Source organism: Fonsecaea pedrosoi, assembly GCF_000835455.1.
Source record: "Fonsecaea pedrosoi CBS 271.37 unplaced genomic scaffold supercont1.4, whole genome shotgun sequence".
Taxonomy (NCBI): Eukaryota; Fungi; Ascomycota; class Eurotiomycetes; order Chaetothyriales; family Herpotrichiellaceae; genus Fonsecaea; species Fonsecaea pedrosoi.
The window spans coordinates 1,840,483-1,862,404 of NW_013550612.1; the positions used below are offsets into that span (position 1 = coordinate 1,840,483).

The 21,922-nt window shown below is 49.0% G+C and overlaps 10 protein-coding genes across 10 annotated transcripts; 5 read left to right on the forward strand and 5 right to left on the reverse strand.

The window, feature by feature from the left end:
* Positions 1-308: 308 nt before the first annotated feature.
* Positions 309-2,206, forward strand: Z517_06461 (uncharacterized protein; the record flags this gene model as incomplete). The annotated part of the gene is made up of 5 exons (XM_013428200.1): positions 309-827; positions 888-1,641; positions 1,697-1,755; positions 1,808-1,979; positions 2,034-2,206. 5 exons carry the CDS (start codon positions 309-311, stop codon positions 2,204-2,206), a joined length of 1,677 nt encoding a protein of 558 aa, XP_013283654.1.
* Positions 2,207-3,845: 1,639 nt separating this feature from the next.
* On the reverse strand, positions 3,846-4,650 carry Z517_06462 (uncharacterized protein; the record flags this gene model as incomplete). Its single annotated transcript, XM_013428201.1, has 2 exons — positions 3,846-4,571; positions 4,621-4,650. The coding sequence occupies 2 exons, from the start codon at positions 4,648-4,650 to the stop codon at positions 3,846-3,848; spliced, it is 756 nt and encodes a 251-aa protein (XP_013283655.1).
* Positions 4,651-5,341: 691 nt separating this feature from the next.
* Z517_06463 (uncharacterized protein) lies at positions 5,342-5,975 on the forward strand (the record flags this gene model as incomplete). The annotated part of the gene is made up of 3 exons (XM_013428202.1): positions 5,342-5,730; positions 5,787-5,807; positions 5,855-5,975. The coding sequence occupies 3 exons, from the start codon at positions 5,342-5,344 to the stop codon at positions 5,973-5,975; spliced, it is 531 nt and encodes a 176-aa protein (XP_013283656.1).
* A 1,664-nt stretch (positions 5,976-7,639) lies between these two features.
* Z517_06464 (uncharacterized protein) lies at positions 7,640-9,181 on the forward strand (the record flags this gene model as incomplete). Its single annotated transcript, XM_013428203.1, has 3 exons — positions 7,640-7,699; positions 7,748-7,805; positions 7,854-9,181. 3 exons carry the CDS (start codon positions 7,640-7,642, stop codon positions 9,179-9,181), a joined length of 1,446 nt encoding a protein of 481 aa, XP_013283657.1.
* Positions 9,182-9,920: 739 nt separating this feature from the next.
* Positions 9,921-11,226, forward strand: Z517_06465 (uncharacterized protein; the record flags this gene model as incomplete). Its single annotated transcript, XM_013428204.1, has 2 exons — positions 9,921-11,034; positions 11,090-11,226. The coding sequence occupies 2 exons, from the start codon at positions 9,921-9,923 to the stop codon at positions 11,224-11,226; spliced, it is 1,251 nt and encodes a 416-aa protein (XP_013283658.1).
* Positions 11,227-11,607: 381 nt separating this feature from the next.
* On the reverse strand, positions 11,608-12,144 carry Z517_06466 (uncharacterized protein; the record flags this gene model as incomplete). The annotated part of the gene is made up of 1 exon (XM_013428205.1): positions 11,608-12,144. One exon carries the CDS (start codon positions 12,142-12,144, stop codon positions 11,608-11,610), a length of 537 nt encoding a protein of 178 aa, XP_013283659.1.
* An 809-nt stretch (positions 12,145-12,953) lies between these two features.
* Positions 12,954-13,322, reverse strand: Z517_06467 (uncharacterized protein; the record flags this gene model as incomplete). Its single annotated transcript, XM_013428206.1, has 1 exon — positions 12,954-13,322. The coding sequence occupies one exon, from the start codon at positions 13,320-13,322 to the stop codon at positions 12,954-12,956; it is 369 nt and encodes a 122-aa protein (XP_013283660.1).
* Positions 13,323-14,264: 942 nt separating this feature from the next.
* Positions 14,265-15,140, reverse strand: Z517_06468 (uncharacterized protein; the record flags this gene model as incomplete). The annotated part of the gene is made up of 1 exon (XM_013428207.1): positions 14,265-15,140. The coding sequence occupies one exon, from the start codon at positions 15,138-15,140 to the stop codon at positions 14,265-14,267; it is 876 nt and encodes a 291-aa protein (XP_013283661.1).
* Positions 15,141-15,912: 772 nt separating this feature from the next.
* Z517_06469 (uncharacterized protein) lies at positions 15,913-17,751 on the reverse strand (the record flags this gene model as incomplete). The annotated part of the gene is made up of 1 exon (XM_013428208.1): positions 15,913-17,751. The coding sequence occupies one exon, from the start codon at positions 17,749-17,751 to the stop codon at positions 15,913-15,915; it is 1,839 nt and encodes a 612-aa protein (XP_013283662.1).
* A 1,458-nt stretch (positions 17,752-19,209) lies between these two features.
* Positions 19,210-21,464, forward strand: Z517_06470 (uncharacterized protein; the record flags this gene model as incomplete). Its single annotated transcript, XM_013428209.1, has 2 exons — positions 19,210-19,633; positions 19,684-21,464. 2 exons carry the CDS (start codon positions 19,210-19,212, stop codon positions 21,462-21,464), a joined length of 2,205 nt encoding a protein of 734 aa, XP_013283663.1.
* Between the last annotated feature and the right edge of the window lie 458 nt (positions 21,465-21,922).

A 21,922-nucleotide genomic window follows, 5' to 3' on the forward strand; every position in this document is an offset into this window, starting at 1 on the left:
GCTCGATGTCCTCCAGTTCGCCGTATTCATATATTTTCTTCTTGAGCCCTCCTAGCCGTCGTCTGAGCTTTTTATTGTGAAGTTTAATCGACAGTCTGGCCATCACTGCAGCCTTGGAATGCGAAGGACATCTACAGCAGTGGGAAATAGAGGTAGCGGATTTATATCGACTGCATATGGGTAAGAAGGGTCCCCATTTCGGGAACCCCCCTTTTCATTATTGGCCAAATCGAACAACATTATATAATAAGGATTCTGCACCACTTTTCTTCGTCAATATCTGGCTTTCACCACCCCACACTATCACCATGGATGTTACACAGTGGTACGCAACTGCCCTCGGTGGGCTCGTTGTTCTTTATGTCATCAGCTTTTCACTCCTGACAGTCTTCAAGAAAATTGGCCCCGGAGCGAAATTTCAGTTCAAGAAAATCGGTACCCATGTGAAACGTCAATTTCTCAAGCACGTGTACTATCCTCAAATTCCCAAGGCTTTGAGGGGCTCGGAGAAAACGACTCGGTTTGACCTCCTGTTAACGATCATCTTTTTGATCGGGATAGTTTGCTCTACGACGATTCGGGTCGAAGATACCGCCGGGCTGAGAAGACGCTCCGGAGTGATTTCTATAATTAACCTCATCCCCCTATTCGGAGGGGCTCATATGAACTTCCTGACTAACGCCTGTGGGATTAGACTCGATGTTTATCGCCGCATTCACCGATGGCTGGGAAGGGTAGCCGTAGTTGAAGGTCTTGTTCATGTCATTGCGGGGGTATCTTTGCAGAAGCCCGATTTACATGTGCTCTCGGACATCGCAGGGCTGACAGTGAGTTTGCGTTCTGATCCCTGGGAAGAAGGGGGGCGATGAGCTGACAGAGATCTGCAGGCTACAGCCACTATGGTGACACTGGTCCTTAGTTCCCTGTCAAGCGTCCGCGACCGTTTCTACGAAATCTTCCTCAAACTCCATCTGATACTTGCTACTACATTGATCGCCACATTATTCATCCACAGCAAATCCAAAAGACTAACAGCAACGCCGACCCTGTATTTGCTCTCCGCGATCTGTCTTCAAATTTTGATCGGTGGACTGCGATTTGGAGAAGTCCTGTATCGAAACGTCAAGTACAGAACGCCGGTCGGGCGAGCCGTGATACGATCGGTCATTTTCAAGAGGGACTCTTCCAGGGACATACCAGTTTCCGACGTTGTCCACGTGCACATCAGACCATCAAGACCGTGGCGGTACCGCGCCGGTCAGTACGTGTATCTCTGTATTCCCGGGTTGACTTACACCTCTTTTGCACAGTCGCACCCATTTTACGTTGCCTGGTGGTACCAACACCAAGGAAATGATTACGTCGTTCTCATCGTCCAGAGAAGGAGAGGTCTTACAAACGACCTACGCATGCACGCCAGCGCCAGTGACGACCCTAGCCAGCACTCTGAGAGGAGAGTATTAATTGAGGGACCATACGGAAGAGAACTGAACCTCGAATCATATGAAACGGTCATGTTGATCGCCACAGACATCGGCATCGCCGGCCAGATCGCTCATGTCACACAGCTTCTAGAAGGGTATCGAAGCGGTGGGATCAAGACTCAAAGGATACGTCTTTTCTGGGAAATCGATTCCGAGCGTAAGCCTCATGAATCTTGTCCCATGATGTTGAACGTTTCGACTGATTACTCCAGTACATGCCGCCTGGGTGGCTGATATGATGAAGGACTTATTGAATGAGGATAGGGATCGAGTACGACAGAGCACAGTCACCATCATCACCAGGTACTAACTGGTGATCTTAGATTCTCGATATTAAGCTGTTCGTCGTGGGATTCTTCCTCTCCGTCCACACTAACCGAGGCGACACGGCCCAGCTTGGAAAGCGCATCAATATCGTGTATCAAGCCATGGACGCCGAAAATCTGATCAACTCAGAGGTCGAAAATCGGCATCCTGGTCGTATAGTGGTTTCCTGTAAGTGACGGCCGCATCTTCTTCTCGAGTCACCAACTAACAAAGAAACAATAGTGTGCACCAATGACGAGATGAGTGACAAGGTTCGAGGGATTGTGCGGAGTAAATTGGATACGAACATTCATCTGGAAGAGCTTGAATTTCGTCCTGCGTCGTCTAGAGGTAGAAGGAGGGGGTGGAGGGAGATGTTCGCGGTCGGCAGCAAGGCACGCGCCGCCCAGGTGTGAAGCGCCACGGCAGACGTGGTCCAGTAGAACAGTAGTTTGGGATTTTCGCAACTAATGCACGTCGCTGAACAGGGAAGGAGTGCCCAGCAGCCGCCGGGCGAGCCAGTTAGAACGAATGGTACCCTCGTCTATTTGTCTTCCCGCCTTGGCATTGCTACTCACACACACAAGCATGCACACCTTTCCCGCCCGTGATTGCGTCCTTTTGTGCTTGATAATGCGAGTCATCCGGGCTGTGCATCGAACCAGTCACACCACTCCAGTCACACCACACACGTCGCCAACTCGACGCGGTGGACTAAAGCGACAAAGATCTGCGTCTCCACAGAGTCCAAGCCCTCTGCCCCAAGAATGGGTCTAAGTAGTTCAACGTCGGGTGCTTCCTATCACATGTCAGAGACATGTCGGTTGTTTCTAAAAGGAGCGGGGGCGAGAGGCGAAGAACAGGAATGAGCGGAAGGACAACGAAAGTGAAGTGGGTGCGACGGCTGGTGAATTTTCCGCTAGCTAGAAGATGGGGCAGGGCCTTCACGCGAAAGATCCGTGATGAGATGGCTAGCTACGTACTGGGTACATTGAGCGTTATATTGACGAAAGTCAACCAGTCCAGCCTCGACGTTTTATCCCTGCGCCATCATTCTCAATATCCTCATGACATTGTTGGAAGTTTGTTAAGGCTTTTTGAAGAGCTTCAACCGCGAGCTTAACCTCTTCCAAAAGGTATACGCTTGCCCCATGCTTTCTTTTTTGATAGACGAGCTCTCTTCTGAGCTGCTCATTTTCCCAAGTTCGCTGCTCTATCATCTGAGAGAGGTTAGAGGTCGGGATTTTACTAGCCGCCTGCCGTATTTCCGAAGCCTCCTCGATGTTTACTGGATCATCGGCTGCAGGAGGGTTTGGTAGGGGTTCACTGATGTTGCCAGGCAGCAGGCGGAACTTTGTTCGTTTATGTCGAAGCATATCGTAGAAGCTTCGATCAAGGACGATTCAAACCGCCAACAGAAGGGTTTTTTATAGTAACGCTAAGGATAGGCCGCTTGTCGATAGTCGGGCTCAATGCGCCTGTCTGGAACTTGCTAGCGAGCACGCCCATCGAGGAAGGAAAGGTTTGGGCGTTTATCTTACTCTGTGGGTCCCACCTCGGGCCCTCGCTCCGGTCACCACAATATGGTGACCCTTTTTTCAACCCATCCCCGGGCGAACTTGGCCGGGGCCGGTTTGTGGGCACCACTGCAACTTCGATGTGGGAACTCAGACTAGGATGTTTAATGCACTCGTTTGGGTGGACAATGGAAGGAGTTGATGAAGCATGGTAACGCAAGAGGGTGCCAAGGATAAACCTGGCAATCACGTAGTCTACACTTGCTTCCACGGTAAACGGGCAATGCTCTCCTAAGGTCAAGTACTCGAGAGATATTCCTCTTCTGGGCTTAGGGCAACAGGTTGTCAGTTCACTCCAGAGTGCTCTACGGTTGGATCATGCTCCTCAAAGGAATGCTGGATCTAGATTATCCGGCAAAGTATTGATTTTAAATTGGAACAACATTCGACTGTGACAATCAAACCTGCGCCGACTTGCCCAACCTAGGTACATAAATATCCAGTTAAACCGTCAGATCTCGCTCCAGGCCTCAGTTTCCTATTTCGAGGCGGTCCTCGGGGCAGTCTTCCGCTTTCGGGATCGGGTTGCCCGTCCCGTCGGTTTGGAGGGCGCCGCGTTATCGCGACCGTTGTTCATATTGGGTTCAACAGCTAATGGCTGAACCTGGTCGGGAGACCCCTCATGCAGCTTCTGAAGCTCATCGGCCCTCTGCGTGACCTCACGGATGTGGTCCGCGGCATTAGCCAATGCAATGTGGTGGTCCTGTACCATCGCGGATTTCTCTTTCTCAAGGTCTGCAATCCTTGCCTCGAGTCGCTCCTTTTCCAAGGCCCATTCTAACCGATCCAAGTCTGACTCGCCAATGACGGGATTGTTAGCTTTGACGGACTGCTCCTGGACGGCTGCCTGAAGGGTTTGCATGGTTTGTTGAGCGGTTTCAAGTTGTTTGTGGAGTGACCGATTATTTTTGTACATGCTGTTGAGCTCGTTGACCGCCCCGTTGTATTGGCCATGGAGGTCTTCGTACGCTCGGGCACACTCGAACCGCATCTTACGTTCCTGATGATAGGCATGTTCGTATGCCTTGTGTGTTTTGGCGTAGTCAGAGAAACCTGAAATAGTACTGCGAGCGGCCCCCAACATGGTAGAGATGTTGCAAAGCATTTGATCGACCTCAATAAGTTGTTGATTGGCGGGAAGGTGGTCGGTCCATGTACTGTTGTGGGGAGGTGGCGCTTCCTTACTTTTGTCGATAGGATTTGACTAACTAGGTTAGACGGCTTTACGCCATTTGCACCAGAAGGAGCCTCACCGGCGTCGGATTGAGCTGTTGAGCAGCCATCATTGAGGGGATATTCAGTGTCAATTGCTTTCCTCTCATGAGTGACTTTCTTGTCTTGGATCGATGGGGGGTCCTTGCAGCAGCAGAGGGAGATCAGCGAACCTATATAGACCTGTTGAGTCCTAGACCTTGCTCCCCAAAGATATTCACACGATACGATGAGCTCTGGGGCCCAAAATTAAAGGACCTCTCTTGGGGCGACGACAGCAGATATCAAGGCTTAAACCCGTAATTTTCTTACAAGTTGGCGGCCGTCCATCAATGGCCAATCAAACTTCCTTCCCAGTGGGGCCGGGAACTAAGCTGCTCTATCTGACGCCGCACCTTATACCATCTTGAGTTACCACGGCAAGAAGATCTTGTGTTGTTCAACTTCTGGGACCCTTTGAGGTTCCCAAAAATCGACTCTTGACGGGCATTTAGGCCCTTCAATGTTCCTTTAATTAGCATATGTATGACAAAATTAGGACGCACTAGGATGGTTCATGAAGAGGGCCCTCTTCCCCAGGTCGTTCCGTCAAGGCGCTTGCAAAGCAATAATCTGTACCTCACTATCAAGGGACAGGTCTAAGCCACCCGCGCAGCTGGTTGCTATAGTTATTCTCCTTGCGTACTTATGGGGTTTTAGTGTATGTTTAAAAGGTTGCGATCGGACTTAAACAAGACGCAGGAGCCATGCAACGTGATGACCATGTCACACCAGGATATCCCCCAAATAGATCAGTTTGACATCAACGAGGAGTTTCTGAAAGAACTAGATCAGGACTTTTCCTATTTTGATCCCTGTCTGCCTGATTTTATATCCGATAATCTCGAGCAGCAATGCCGGTCGAATTTGGCGTTTGATTCGCTGGACGTGCCACCCTTACCAACAATGGAGTGGATAGACTACGGAGCACAGCAAACCGATCATATGGCGCAGATGGGAGAAGATCTCACACTACAAACACAGCTTACTGCTGCGAATCATGACATGACCAATGAAGCTCCGAAAGCGGGAGGGGAGCTGGAAACCGTCGTTCTCAGGCTTCAGGAGAGGACAGAACGACTCGAGAAGGAACTTGAGAATCTCCAGAATGAGTAGGTTTTCTCTTTCAGCAGAACTGGTTAAAGTTCAGGCTAACACAATACTAAAGGCGGGAGGAGGAGAGGGAAAGGTAAGGTGGTTCGAAATTTGATGACTCTATGACTAATTGGTAAGCAGATTGTGCATGGAGGTTGAAAAGAACGTTAAAAAACTGGAGGATTGGAATGCGGAACTGAAGCAGTTAGTTGTTAACCTGGTCGAGGAACTCATTGGGGCTGGGGTTATCACGTCTCGTTAGAGCGGGAATAGGATCACTACGTTGTAGATGATCAGCATGAAAGGAATAAGTCTAGCTTCATTACTCAACACGTCTCTAGAGTCAAACAATTTGAACGGACTAAGTTGCGCGAATCCTTGATCTGCACTTACGCGGATTAAACCTATACTGGGAATATCCTCCTAGTGTGCGTCATGAGCAGCTCGTCATGAAGCAGTTTGTCGGGTGACGAATCTGGAGATATTCCGGGTCATTTTTACATACTATTTCTGGTACAAGCATTGGAGGAGTACGTCGTGCAATGCTATCTCCCGGTACAAGCATTGGAGGGGTACGTTTGCAAGCACGCTATACGAGGAAAAGGCAATTCCTGGTACAGAGGGGGACGAGGAAAAGGCAATTCCTGGTACAGAGGGGGACGAGGAAAAGGCAGTTCCTAGTACAGAGGAGGACGAGGAAAAGACAATTCCTGGTACGGAGGGGGCCACGCTATACGAGTAAAAGGCAATTCCTAGTACAGAGGGAAAAAGTAATTCCTAGTACAGAGGGGGGACGAGGAAAAGGCAATTCCTAGTACGGTGAGGAGCACGCTATACGAGGAATGGGTAATTCCTGGTACGGAGGGGGATGCTATTTCCCAGTACAAGCATTGGAGGGGTACGTCGGGCACATGCCATCTCCCAGTACAAGCATTGGAGGGGTACGTCGGGACATGCCATCTCCCAGTACAAGCATGGGAGGGGCCACGTCCCGGCTGAGGACCCACCCCCCCACCCACGGGAGGGAGAGCCTAGCGGAATTATACTTCGTATCACTATATCGTGTCTAGTCGACACTTCAGAGTGATAACTAGGGAGCCCCGAAACAAGTCCCTGCATCCTACGGAAGCTCAGTGGCGCATATCTTGGAAGTTGGGGGCCGAAGCTCTAATCAGGACAGCGGGCGCTACGCCTGTAAGGGTAGGCCACATAGCGTACACTGCCGACCATTACCGGCAAGGATGGCGCCATGGGGCCAGTCTCTGCGGTCTATCGCAGTAGCCGAGCGATAGTTTCAGGGATTCAGAATCGATCCGCCGGAATTAAGGCGGCGCATAGCTCCGGAGAGCCTTCGATTAGTGAGTGTCGATCAGCCTATATCGTGGGTGACGAACGATGAATTGCCGTTAGCCGCCGGCCCGGGCCGCGCTAGTATTTAGTATGATAAAGGTGCCCTCGATTGGGCTATGCCATTACCGAACGGATAGATATCTAGGCTTCGCCACGACGCCAAGAGTCAATAAACCCAGTAATTACTCTAACAAAGAAAATGATGCTACTAAGGTTGCAGGATGGGCCCCGAGTGCTAAATGAGCTATCGGCAGCCTTGGTAAAGAATCAACAAGAAAGGCATCAGCTACCTGACCTGTGCTCAATCGATACCTATTAGGGCCAATACACGGTAAACCCGCCCAGCACCGACGGAAGCCTTCTAGTATTAGAAGACGTCGCTGTCCACAGGCACAAGCTGCATCACCGTCGCCTTCTAGCGTTTCTGAATTCAGGCCTTCATCTAAACATCCCTCCACTCCGTCAGCCTTTTCTGCCAAAAACATGTTTGGCTGGCTTGTAAAAGTGATTTCAGATTGCTTCATGCAAAGGAGAACATCAGAATCCACTTTCTGCATGAAGGCGCGATCGTCCAAGATGTTCATTGTCGCCGCGTGCGCCCTGGCTGTTTTCACTGACTCGTACCTCTATAGTATGGTAAGTAGAATCACAGCGACAACAGCCTATCCACTGACTCTTACTAAGGTGGTCCCAATCCTCCCTTTCGCACTGGTCAATCGGGCAGGAGTGCAGGAGAGTGATGGTATGTCCAGGATCCGCATCTGAGAGTACACTTTCTAACCACGTGAAGTCGGACCATGGACATCGGCACTATTGGCCTGCTATGCGGCAGCCAGTTTGGCGATCTGTCCGGTTGCTGGCTATCTGGCAGATTATTTCACCTTACGCCGCACCACCTTCATTCTCGGTCTTCTCGTCCTTGCCGGCTCCACCATGCTCTTGTGTATTGGCTCATCAATGGCCCCCTTTGTCCTTGGAAGACTTCTGCAGGGTGCCTCGAGTGCCATCACATGGACTACAGCACTCACCGTTGCGGCAGAAACCGTGGACACGAGTGAAGTGGGGAGAACTATGGGCTTCTGTAGCCTAGGGATGAGCCTAGCCATGCTTCTCGGTCCTATCCTGGGAGGACTGTTGTTCCAACACCATGGCTACCAATCTGTCTATGGTCTCGCATTCGGCCTCCTCGCTATTGATATTATCTGGAGGCTCTTAATCATGGAAAGAAACGTCGATACGCAGAATATCGACCCCCAGCGTTGGAATTACTGGACCTTTGACTACGGAGATGATGGCACGCCCAGAATAGTCCCGCTGGGTCAGAGGGACGAATTTTTCGACGTAGAGTCACTCTCTTGGGGAACACGAACTCTACAACCCGAAGATTCACCAGGAGATACAAGTTCGGCCGTTACATCACAACATATTAATCACGCGTTGCCTAAATCTGCCCAATGGGCAATCATTCTACGAGATGCCCGGCTCCAGGTTGCCCTTTGGGCAAGTCTTGTGCAAGTCACCTTGATCGCTTCCTTGGATGCCGTTCTCCCTCTGTTTGTCCACAGAATATTCTCCTGGGGACCGCAAGGCGCCGGTCTGATCTTCATCCCTGTGGTGATCCCATCTCTCCTGGCGATTTGTGCAGGCAGTATTGTCGACATCGTTGGCCCTAAATGGGTTGTGATAGCCGGATTCTCGGCTGCAGCCCCCTCATTATTGATGTTACGGCTGATCGAAGAAGATACTGTTGGCCAGGTTGTTCTATTGTGTGCTCTACTCCTCCTCTTGAGCACGGGATTGGCTTTCGTCGGCGCGCCGTTGATGGCGGAGATCACGTTCGCGGTCGAGGCAATCGAACACACTCGCCCTGGAGCATTCGGTCCTAGGGGGCCTGTCGCGCAGGCCTATGCCTTCTATTATGTATTTGTTTCTGGTGGCTTGTTGATAGGCCCTCTCTGGGGCGGGTTTGTCGAAAAGATCGCAGGGTGGAAGACAATGACCTTGACTTTTGCCCTCCTCAGTGCGTTGATGGTGGTTCCAACGGGCATTTTCACTGGGGGTTGCATCGCCATGAGGCGATCGTCTTGCCGATGCTTGAAGAGGACTCGACCAAGTTAGTTGCTAGTGCATTTTCCAGGCTCGGAATGTGAGCGGAGGCATAATACGCAATCGGCGGCAAAAGCTATTGAGTGATGTCCCCGCTATTACACACGTAGTTCAGCTACTAACTAATCTCCAAAGATGTTAGCTTTAGTGTTGCCCTTTCCGCCGACTGAATCCCTGCATAATGGTAGTGATCATTACTTCGGTGATCCATCCGTATCCGTCATCACGCTAATATTTTATCGCTTTCCTAGTAGCGTATAAAGCACAAGCCGTTCTCCATCCTCCTTTACCGCAATCTGAACAGTGTCTATGCCTGAGCCGGTTTCCATTTGAAGTACACCCTGCCCTGTGAAACTCCCGACATGAGTCCTCCGAGTCTGGCGGCCTACATACTTACGCTGCTCTGTGTTGTTGCCGTGTCCAAGTTTATCACTGACAGTCACTTCGTCTCACCGCTGTCAAAGCTACCGGGTCCATGGATGACTCGGTTTTCACGGCTCCGAATGCTCTACGTTCGTTGGTCCCCCAGGGTTTCGGAGAACAAGTATATCCATGAACTGCATCAGAGATACGGACCCCTCGTGAGGATAGGCCCGAACGAAATCAGTGTATCTTCTATAGATACGGTCAGGAAGGTACTTGACTTTCCAAAGGATGACATCTATGTGCCTCACTTTATATTCTACGGGTAATAGTCAAATACAGCTTCTACCTCATCCAGGTTTACTCACGAAGCACTAGAGCTCTAAACATGTTCACCATGATGGACAGAAAACAACATGCCGAACGGAAAAAGATGATATCGAAAAGCTACACTAAATCAACTATCTTGTCTTCCGGCGCCCTACGAGAGACGTTAAATGTTCTGGTCTCAGAGCAGCTCTTGCCACTCATAGAAGAGAGTTCCACCACGAGGATACCGATAGAAGTGTGCGATCTAAATCGAGCATATGCGATGGATATCTTCACAAGCTACCAGTACGGGTCCTCCTTAAAAACAACATTCATCCAAGACATGAAGCGCCGTCAATGGTACTTTACGAGATATTTTCGGAGCAGACCATATTTTTTTGCCATGACAGAGATGCCAGGTTTTCTTACTCTCCTCTCTCGGCTAAGCGCTCCCTTCAGAGCGAGGTCGATCAAGAAGGCTCTCAACGAGCTTGAGAATTGGAACCTCGAAATGTGCGACAAGGCTGTGGGGCTTATCATTGCCGAAGAATCGAGTGGGATTGGCATTGCGAAGAGGGAGTACCCTGTCATTTTAGCGCAACTATATGTCTCACTACAACGTTTGCACTCAGAGATTACGGATCTCAGTTCGCCGCAGAAACAGTCTGCCTACCCTTTTCGATACGAACTTGCTAGCGAAATGTTCGACCACAACTTGGGTGCTCACGAAACCATTGGAAATGCTATTTCGTGCATTCAATTTGAGCTGTCGCGTCATCCAAAAGTGCAGGAAAAATTGCGTACCGAACTTCAAAAGCTCGTACCTATTCAATCTTCATGCAGGGGAGGTAGCGAAATTCTTCTTCCCAGTCTTCAGGCAGTCGACTCCTGTCCATTTTTAAATGCAGTCATACTGGAAACATTTCGAGTGTGGCCCGTGGCACGTACTCGGCCACGACTATCACCGACAGTATGCTCGCTGGAGGGTTACGGGAACATCCCCCGTCATGTCAAGATCCAGGTCTACCCCTATACACTGCATCGCAACGTCGACGTTTTTTCCGAGCCAGATGCTTGGATACCCGAACGCTGGACTTGCTCTGGTCCTGAAAAGGTTGAAACGATGAGAAAATGGCTGCTGCCGTTCGGTGGTGGCGAGAGAATGTGTATCGGGAACCATTTCGCAAACATAAGTGAGTGAACCTCTCTACGCTGCACGATTGAAACTGTTTTGAACATTTTACCCAGCAACTAAGTACCTCATTGCGGCAATATATACAAAATATACCAGTACTGTCGTCTTCCAACGCGATATGAACCTTACCGATGGATTCATTGCTGGACCTCAAGGGGGGAAATTGACTCTGCAGTTCCAGCACGCCTAGGCCATACTATTTAACCGTCGCGATACTGGATCGGCCTCTGGTTGAACAACTACGGTTGGAGATATACAAAGCGAGAGTTTTTAAACAGTAAAAGGCTCTATTTACGCATTCAGCACTTTCTCATTACGATCTTTCATTATTCTTGTATAGTTCGATGCGGTTCTTCTACTATCTTAGGAAGGAAAGGGATACCACATACAAAGATTGAGCTTGGGTAGATTCAAGGCCAGTATCCTCTACCTCAAAGGGCAAGAGAATATGGTAAATTGAGAACGAAATACATAGTACCCGTATAGCTATAGACTTCGCTTGAGGCCAAAAACTTGCAGGGGAATTCCCGAGTTACTTATTCTGGGAGAGTCATCGACACTGGGCGTACCTTCAAGGGCAGTTATTGGGTCTGACGGCGGCGTTAGGGAGCGGTTTCCCTGACAATTCGGCCGCTGCCTGTAAGTATGCATCGATAGCGGGCAATACGGTGCCGCAACGCACGCCGTTGATCAGGGTAACGGTCATGTTGACTTGATCTGGAGTGAAACTTGCTCCGTTAGCCACGAGACCTCTCAACCCATCAACGACAAATTGCAGTGTTCCATCGTTAACCAAGGTTGTGTTTGCTGCAACAACGTTCGGGTCGAGATTGTCCACGTCAAGGAACGCTGCATCAAGGGCGCCCTTTTGGTTAAGCTCATCGCCCTCAGCGGCAAGAGCTGATGCCGCTGCGTTTACCAAGTCTTGGCCACTGAGCGAGGGTGCCATAGACAAGAATTGAGAAACACGGGAGGTGTCGCCGGCCCAAATTAACTGCGCAATGCCGATGTTAAAGGCTGAAATTTGGCGGGCGGCAAGAATAGGTGTACCCAGGGACAACGTCGGGGTGAGTGCAAGGATTGTTGTAACAATGCCGGCGTAATACATATTGGATGTAGACGTAAAGAGAGGGTCTGTAGCAGTGTTGTGAAAAGGCGATGTGAAGAGATTACGATGAAAATTTGCTCTTCTGATTAACAGATGGTTGTGCGATCGGTGTTTCTTATGTCTAGACTGTAAAATTGTAGATCATATTAAGTACTTATGCGCTCCATAGCACCACCGGTGAAATATATATAAGTCCACATTCAGATAGAGAGGACGTATCGGGAGCTAATAGTGCTTGCTCGTAGTTTTGCGCCTGTCACGGATTATGGCCCTTCCGGGCCCCGGAATGGCCCCTAGGGGGGCGGGCCGGGGCGAAAGATTCACACCAATTCGTCCAGGGCTTCCTTCCTGCTCGGCTTCTGTAATATTGAGTTCCCTAATCAGGGCGCTCTTGATGTGGCCCGGAAATTGGAACTTCCTTGCGATAGTGCCTAGTGCAAATTATTTCGCTTCTTCCAGGTACTGTAAGGTGCGCGAGATTTCTGGCCCGCTTCTACCATCCAGTGTGAGGCTGATGAAGGGACGCAGTCTTGCTGAGCCTGCCTAGATGGCAACACTTACAGTAGTAAGCCGAAAGGCCAGGAATAGGACACCATCGTGTAAAGAGACGGATCACGCGTCACTCGTTATGCTGATGGCCTGACCGTTCTTTACCCGAACACGCTTAACTTTGTGTTAGAAGTGCAAATTCTTTGGCAGACCACACCCAGTCTAAACCCCCATATACGTTTTGGATTTTAGGAAGGTCTATATAGCGGTGGTTGAAGATCAAGTTGGTCTTTGTTGTATGATACGAAAACTCGCTAGTTCTAAATCCATCCGGCAGGGCTGTAGCCAGAATTGCCAGGAGCACTGTCCTCGATGCGCCAGGAAGCAAGCCAATATTTTTCAGCTTCTATCTGCTCTTGAAAGCATTTCCCGAGAGCATTCTGCATTCTCAACAGAGCTTCATTGGCGCACTGGAGCAGATCTAGCGTCGAACACCATTCCCTTTGATAGTGTAGAATGCTTTTTTGCAGGTGATGATTCTCAAACGTGAGCTTGTCGAGCGTTTCCAAGTAGTCCCGTCGCTGCAACTCGTCTACCCTTTGGATTAAGGAGTCGATTGAGCAGGATTCTTCTGGAGTAGCAGGTACCGTTGACGGGATCCAGGAATCGTAGACGGACTCGGCATCCATGATTTTCTCTGTTTGGAACCAGGCCTAGAGGAGATAATGTAGAGGGGTTGAATAATTTCCTCAGGAGAACTCTACAGCAAACTGCCTACATCCTAGGAACGGTATCCCTCAAATTCCAAAGGTCCGATATGCAATGGAACTAAGATTTAGCCTCATGGTTCCTCGAAAAGGAACCTAGAGTAGACCATACTTGGGCCCTCCCCCATTTTTCATAGGCAGAAAATAGAGCCGGGGTGGCTTTTCGCTTTGGCGGGCGTCCGCTGTTCTGTTCCGCAATAATTCTATTTCAACCGAAAAGCCATTTGGTTTCGCAGTGATCCTAATAAAGGCCAATTAAAATGTTTTGTTTCTGCAGAATCTGGCCGAGGCGATACAATCGGCCATCCCTGAGGTATCCATTAGACAAAGATCAGATTATGCCAAACCGTATTGTCGAAATGGTACCTCAACATCTGTCTACCACATGGGACAGAAATACATATCCCTTAGCTCAGCAAGGATCCATTACCCAAATCTCTTGAGCCATCACACGAACCCGAAGGCGAAGAAAATCTAGCCCGTGGCTATGATGCAAGGCCCAGACAGGCCACTCTGAGATCTGTGGGGACTTTAGATATTTCTCGGTACTTAAACAGTGTAGAAAAGCGAGTTCAGAAGTGTACACCGTATACGGTTGGATAACGCACGCTTTGTATTACGTAAAGACAATGTTTCGGCAGCAAGAGGCCAGTTAAAAAGACGTGGCTTGGGATATATCTTTTTGGAATATCATGTACTGTATCTTCATGGGGTAAACTAGAATTCTTGTGTCAAATCACGGTGTTTCCATCGAGGTAACAATAGATAGAAAGAATAAATGCGGAACTGGTAAAACAGATGCCGCTCGCCAAGCCGGCGGAGACAAATTCAGCGCCATACTATGTATCCTATCTAACTAAATGTCTAGGAAGATATAAGGGGATTAATGTTGAACGCCGTACGAGATTGAAATTCTGACACAGCCGCAGTTTGAGGGTCCTGCTGGGGCAGTGGGTTCGATGCTGCGCCTCTGATGGGCCCGGCGACTATATCGAGATCAGAACAAGTGGTGTAGTACTCGTCTTTGCCGTCAGGAAGCCCTGGAGTTCCGGGAGCCGTGGGCCATTGCCATACCCAGTAAATTGTGTATGGACTGTTAATCGGTAAATCTGGGGGTATGAGGACATCAGTCTCGCACCATTGTTCATTGACAGACCCAGGCTGGTCAGGAGTGCGATTGGGGTGTTCTTCCTGGCGAGTTTCAGATATGCTACCGCTGTTGATCTGATAACACCTCCCATCGTCAAAGTTCTGAGCCGTAAGGAGTTTACCGCGGCCATCACCTCCAGTGCCATCTGTTGTCCATTGAAGAACCCCCATTAATAGGTCGTTGTTAGTGGGCTGGCTGGTCCCAAAGACAAAGACAGTCCCGCCTCCCTGCGGCTTGCCAGGTTGGATTTGAGGGAGGGTAACGTGCCCGTTCTCAAGGTATTTCATGGCCACATAAGCTCCAGGTGACGCGCTCAGACGGGGGTAGCCATCCGTTTGATTGGCGCTTTCTTGAGTGGGTGAACACACGAGATCCGAATCATCCACCCTCGTTCTTCCTGAGTCTAACGGTGGCAAAAGATAGGTCATCATATTATCGTTAAAACCAGGATCAGACCGAGACACATAGCCGCGAGGATAGCCATTGTTCCCGGTGAAGAATCCATTTTCGATCACCGTAAGCTGCTCATTCCACGAATGAGCAAGAACTTGACTGAGCAGAATCGTAGTGGGAAGGAATATCAAATGCATAATGAGGTTCAGGATGTAGAGTTCTTGCTCTAGGGCCGAACTTTAAAAGCCTGGCTCTTGATATATATCTACTGAGACCCGGTTTTTGGAACTCTTTAGATAGTCACAGTTTGCTAAACCCTATCTGTTCATGCACAGGAAACTGGGACCCAGAACCGGTCCAGCAGTGGACATTGCCAGCTGGATGGGAAAGTCACGTGGGCGTCAACTTTACATGGATGTCGATCCAACGGACAAGTCTTAAAATAACTCAGGCACTAGAGTTTTATCGAACGAAAAAGCCGGAAACACAAAAAGTGATGCTGTATTTAAGCGAGCCATTTCAGTAATTCTGAAATGCTTTAAGCGGTTTAAAGGTGGTATATAGTCAAAGGGCTTGAGAGATAGTGGGATCCGATAAAGGGAGGAAATCGATTTGTATCAGCCAAATCGTGCAATACAGTAATGTGCGAAATCGGTGTCCTAGAATCTGTGGAGAGATAGTCCTGTTTACTCCACTGCAGACGGCGCTTACCTCAAAATGGCGATGCTTAAACTTCTAAATTCGACCAATAATCTTACTGATCGAATGGGGCTGTACATGCTTTATTTTACATACATTATATCCATGCGTCATTTGAAGCTCAATTGTTTTATCACGTGGTCTGCAGAATCAGCCACGGAGATTCTCGTCGAGTGCCTCAGGGTTCCTGTTTCAAGGAGATATCTCCAGGACCACCACAAGGTGTACGTAACCACAGATAATCTCTTGAAGGATTAGCATAGACAAGATTCACATAGCTCTACCATAAAACCAATTCCCATCCAACAAGTCCGAAGCCGTACAATTGCTTATGAGATCAGATATAGTCTTCGCGTCCATTTCAAGGTCAAAACCGTCGTCAGCACACCATGCGACAACGTTGTACCTATCTGGGTCACTCAACCCAACGGAAAGCAAAGCCGTTCCAACAATCTCAAAATTGTGCGTCAGCCTCTCGACTTCGTCTCGTTCAGACAAAAGCATGTGTTCGGGCAAGTCATCCTGACGACTGATGCGAGCAATAATAGCCTTATCCAGATTTCGTACGCAATATATGAAATCTCCAACACGCATTTGCGCGGGGCCTATACCGACTCTTCCCCATATTGTGCCTGGGTATTTATCACTTCTGTATAGAAATGCCTTATAGTCGGCGTATGCAGGTCCATTTGAGTTTGAATCTTTTGGGACTTGGACTGGCGACGGCACAATCTTACAATCTCTTGTGTATTGTAAGATGTCGATCGGAGTTGAACTCGACGCCTCCCACCGAATACTTGGGTCGAAGGCTAATACTCCCTGGAGGTCTGATTCGGATAAGGTCTGCAACTGGTTCATGAACTCCTCGTTTGCCTTAGATGCCGGGCCCGGATCTTTGTTGAAGTTTTGATGAAGCCTGGCTGCCCATGAATCCGCTGCGTTAAGATCAGCAATGAGCTGATATATAGACGGCCCTATATCAATGATCATCCCAGCCGTCGAGGTTGGAATCTTGGTATCTGGATTCCCTCCTTCGGAAGTAGAGAAACCAGGGGAGACAAGCGGATATCTTCGCGGTCGGTTGCTAGATGCTTCGATCTCTTTCCACCCAAGAAGTCTTTTTACTAACTTGGAAAAGCTAAGAATGTCGTGTGAGTCAACCATGCCGTTAGAAGTCACGAAGTCAATGGTGTCTTCCCAAACTTCATACAGAGATTTCGAATAGTCCATAGGAAACCCGTAAGAATCAATTGCGAGCCCGACGAAAGCATAGACCTTGTCACGAGGATCCTTGCACTGTGCATTTTGATGACGTTTTAGAAGATCAACAAAGGTATGTCCTTCCACGAATTTCGACTGAAGTTGTTCGTGAAGCGATGATGGTCCGGAAGTGTCGTGCTCGTCTCCCCTCCACCATGACGACCAGGACCGGTGGTTGATTCGCTTGATGAAGTCATCCCAAGAGAGTCTATTTTGATTAAAACAGATTTGAATCTTTCGGGCCTTTCCAAGCTCTTGTACGATCCATGCCCGCTGCCAGTATGGATGACGGCAAAGCGCCAGTAGAGACTTTTCGTCTAATTCTGACTGATGTTGAGAGGCATCTTGAATCTGGGCAGCGGGGTTTGCGCCTAACCATACGCATACGGTTTCAGCCCGGTTGTATATGTGTGGCATAATCTTCAGTTGCCTGTTTCGCTCTGGAATATTCTCTTGGTCGATGCATATAGCATCAGCCCACAGGTAACTGTCGTATCCGTCGACCCTGAGAGATCTTAAGGCCTCCGAAAGATTTGTTCCGATCTCCAACTCTTTTCCGTCCACGTGGATGGTGTTCTTGACCTTCTCATCGCCCCAAGTGTAAGAAAGAGCCCGATATCGAGGCCTTTGCCCGAATTCTACTTGTATTAGGTTACAGCGTATTGGGTCGTCGACATTTGGAGCGGCTTCCACTTTTGCGAGCCGAATGTAGTCTGCCGAAGGGCTTAGTGATTGGTAAACGTACTTCACAAGAGACACGGAGAGCATGGCTGTTGTTGACGCAAGTGGATAGATGTTCTTCGCCTCTGTGGTAGCTGCATTCTGAGATAGTCGTTGTGCAGCCTTCATATGCGATAAGGCTGGAGGAAGCCTGGATTGGCGCTAGGCCGGGTATCTACGACATGTAGTTATCACGTGGTCGTAAGAATCGGATTTATCCGGTTTAAATGACAATTTCGCGTTGTGTTGTATATTCTTACGTGACCGTAATTTCAGTTGAGTAGCGGTACTGTACTTAACTATTCATAGTAAGGCGCCTACCAGCCCGGACCCACTCGACTTGTCCTAAAACTATCTTTGCTGGCCAAATAGGACACCGATTTCGCACATTACTGTACACATTCGTATTGAATGATCGACCGAATAAAATCGCTATGCAATAAGAACTGACATTTGCCAACTTCCAAACACGCATAACTATCCCTATTTATCATTTATTCAATGCCAATCTGCGAACACCACATAGTTTAACACCACACTCCGAAAATGGCACAAATAACTGCGAAGATGTAGGAAGAATCTGGTCGAGATTGGGCTGCTCCCCCAGTGGAGATGTTGGCGTCCTCGTTTGCTGATATCGCTGTGGCGGATGAACGAAATGTAGATCCAGGGATTGGGCTCAAGGCATATGTTAGGTTCGATGCATTAAACGCCGTGGCAGTAGAGCAAGCAGTGAAAGTGGCAGTGCTAGTTGATGCAAAAACAGTGCTAGTGCTGGTTAACACAGGACCAGTGCTAGTTTTGATAGGACAAAGGCCAGTGGTGCATGCAATAGGGGAAATTATCGAAGATGAATTGGCTAAAGACGTTGCGACTCCTGGGCGAGTCAGGGCGATGGTTCCAGAGCCAGTTAGGTCACCTATCTGAATCTGGAGCGTGACAACTGGTTTGCGAAAGGAAGCGTTGCTCGATAATGTTGAGGTTGGCTCAGGGATACTGATATTCCAATGTCTTGCTGGACTTGTTGAGAGTACATGTCCAAGAGACAGTGCGATTGGTGCTATCAGGAGGAAGCGCATAGTGGTCAATTAGGTTCAACTCAAATTAGGTTCAACTCTGAAATCACTTCAAGAGATGTTATTGAGAAGTTAAAGAAAGTACTGTATGTTTACAGTAGTGTCTGCAGACGTCTTTAATTCCTGAAACGGGCCCGTAAGAGGGAACCTTGAGGTTCCCGACAACGGGATTCCGCAACGCTGCAACTGTAGCCGAAGAGGCTCAAATCTAAAGACCCAGACGTCTAACAGACCCTAAAAATCATCAATCCAGCACAATTCGGCTTTCAAACAAAGACCCATAAACGCGGGGCTCACTATGGGCCCTGTTTTCCGGCCTTTATGGGTGATAAACCCCGTGTATGGGAAGGGAGACGGAAAAGAGGTCCCCCGGTGAGCTCATCAAGGTCCCTTAAATCAGTCCGAGGTTTCTTTTCTGGGGCTTTGATAGGTGCGAGAATGACTATAAAGTAAGTATGGCTTCAGATTTCTCTTTTTCTTTTCTCTAACAACCCTTCATCAGACCGTTTCAATGGCGTCTTCGGAGTCTGGAGGCCAGGAAGGGCAACCTTCAAGTAGCTACGACATCGTGCCGCATTCTAGAAATATCTATCCTCCAGATACTTCAGATTCCTCACCACCACAAGGATCGTCCCCAAACCTTCAGGATAAGGGTGGTCAACCTCTAGTTAACGGTGCTCAAGGAGAGGGAGGACAGGGTTCAGGAAAGACTGGTGACCATGGCGAAGCGAAAGCGAAAGCGTCGGGGAAACACACACGACGTCAAAAAGCAACCATCGAAAGAATAATGAAATGCGAAGAAAAAAACTACTATGGAATCCTTGACGTGCCGTCATCAGCTCCGCAGGACGAAATTCGTGAGGCCTTCCGCAAACTCAGCTTTTTGACCCATCCAGACAAGACCGGCTTTAGGCATGCAAAGGATGCATTTCAAAGTCAGCTTACAATTCATGGATCTGAAGTTTGACTGCTAACAGAGCTATAGGAGTCTCGAACGCTTATCAGGTGTTAGAAAGCATAGCTAACAGGAGGCGTTACGACAGAGAGGGCATGACATACAAGCCGAATGTCGAGGACGCCGAGGGCTTTTTTAACGATGTGTCTGCGAGCTTTGCTGACAACGCGTATGATGCCGACCCAGACGACTCGCTCGACTCAACCGACGATGACATATCCGACGAAGACGAGGGGGGTAGTGATGAACCTGACGACTTGACGTTGGCGATCTATAAACAGGCAACGCCGTTTGTTAATCAATTTCTCCGCGGCATGCCTGCTGATCTTGACAAACTTAAAGAGTTGAATGGGCAATTACTGACACGTAACAAGAAGGAGAATGTCCGGGATCTTAAGTTCTACATTAATACTAACGTTCTAGAGGCGATGGCCCAGGAATTGGCTAATGCTTTTGGAACCCTGGATAAAGAGCCAACCAATGAGAAGGGGGTGGAAACCTTGGCGAACCTGGACGAGCAACTCGAAAAGCTGAAAAGGTCTTTCCGTTACCCCGAAGACTGGAAGATCGAGCATCCTGCGGGCATTAAAGAGAAAGTTGAGCAGGAGCTTCGAAAGCGAAGCAAAGGAAAGGGGCGCGCTGATCCCGCGCCAGAAAGCACTCCAAATAACAACGCACAAGCTGGCTCATCCACGAATCAAGGACAAGAGCGTAGGGCTCCTGCGCCAGAAAGCACTTCAAATAACGACGCACAAGCTGGCTCGTCCACGGATCCAGGACAAGGGCGCGCTGATCAGAGCATGACGGACATCGATGGCCAGGCAGGAAATCTATCAGGCCATCCAATCACCGTGTCACCAGCCACCTCAGCAGAGGTGGGAAGGGTTCGGAGCAAGGTACTCCAGATTTGGGCTGAACAGAAGCATGACATCCACATCACCGACGACGGGGATGCCATCTTATGTTACAAGGCTCTTTCTAAAGAAGGGAAGGACCCGTATGCCTACGAATTTGTAGTGATGACCCCGGGGACACCCCACTTTCAGGTCAAGACGGGCGCGGAGATCGGTCGCCGGAATGTTAAAGCCTACCTAGAATTACGGAACAAATATCAGATTTATACCGACAAAGGTGACGACAATACACCGAAGTATACTTGGAGACAGAAAGACAACTTTCAGGACCTGCTATTCGTCGCGTCAAAGCCACGAAAATCCAGCACAGCCGGTAAAACGCCCAAGGCCGCTGATACACAATGTTGCGTCCTATGGAAGGACCCCCAAAAAGCTCAGGGTGCTCGGTTCGCGGTCATGGCCAGAAACCACTTCAAGAGTGTGGCAGACGACGACGAAAGGAAGCTCATCGAGAAGTATTGTAGATCCATGGGCGTCTTAGCGCCATGGGAGATGAATCCCAAAACGGTACAGCTGTCAGCGGATACTCCACTAGGACAACAACTTCTATCCGCCGGGCGGTCAGGTTCGTTGTTGAGTGCGCAATCATTAGTCAATTCAAATGCTCTGGCGCTACCACTGAATGGCGGGAATGCAGTGGCTCAAGACGTGATGACGACTCTCCAGAGCTCCATCGCTTCGCTTCAAACACATGTACAAAGGATGGAGTCAAGGTTTGAGAGTACGATGATGTCGATGAATGAGGCAATTTTAAAGCAACAGGAGCAGCAGACGAAGATGCAAGAAAGAATGGATTGCGAACGAGTCGAACAAACCTCCATCAATAAGGAGCTCCTCGTGCTCCTCAGAAATCTGACTCTAGGGTCACCAAACAGCTCCTCGGAAAATTCAACATAAGCTCAACGTTGGTCCCCTCCATGACGAAGCTGGGAAACAGAATCAAGATGTCTGGCGTATATCCTTCAGGTGGTATGATTTCTCTCCGGCGTTTGGTGTTTATCTGGCTGGCCCCTCGTATTAGGTGTTCCTGGCCTGGTGTTGGCGTAGGTGTCCCTGATTTCACTAGTGGTTTTGGCTCGGTTTGTGTTTGCCGTCGGCAGGATCCGCACGGCCAATTTGCAGCATGTCTTGCGCATAATTTTTGGTCGTTAGCTTGCATAATGGAACGATTACTCTTTACTCGAACCGGGAATTTCTGTGCACATGGCTTTCTACTGCCAGCTGTCCCTGGCGAGATCTGTACAAGCTTTATGTTTGCTTTAGGAGAATAACATTCCTTCCTTTATAATAGTAGACGACTATGGCAAGTAGCATAAAGCCTTAAAGGCTCCACAAATATGTCATTTAAATTCCCA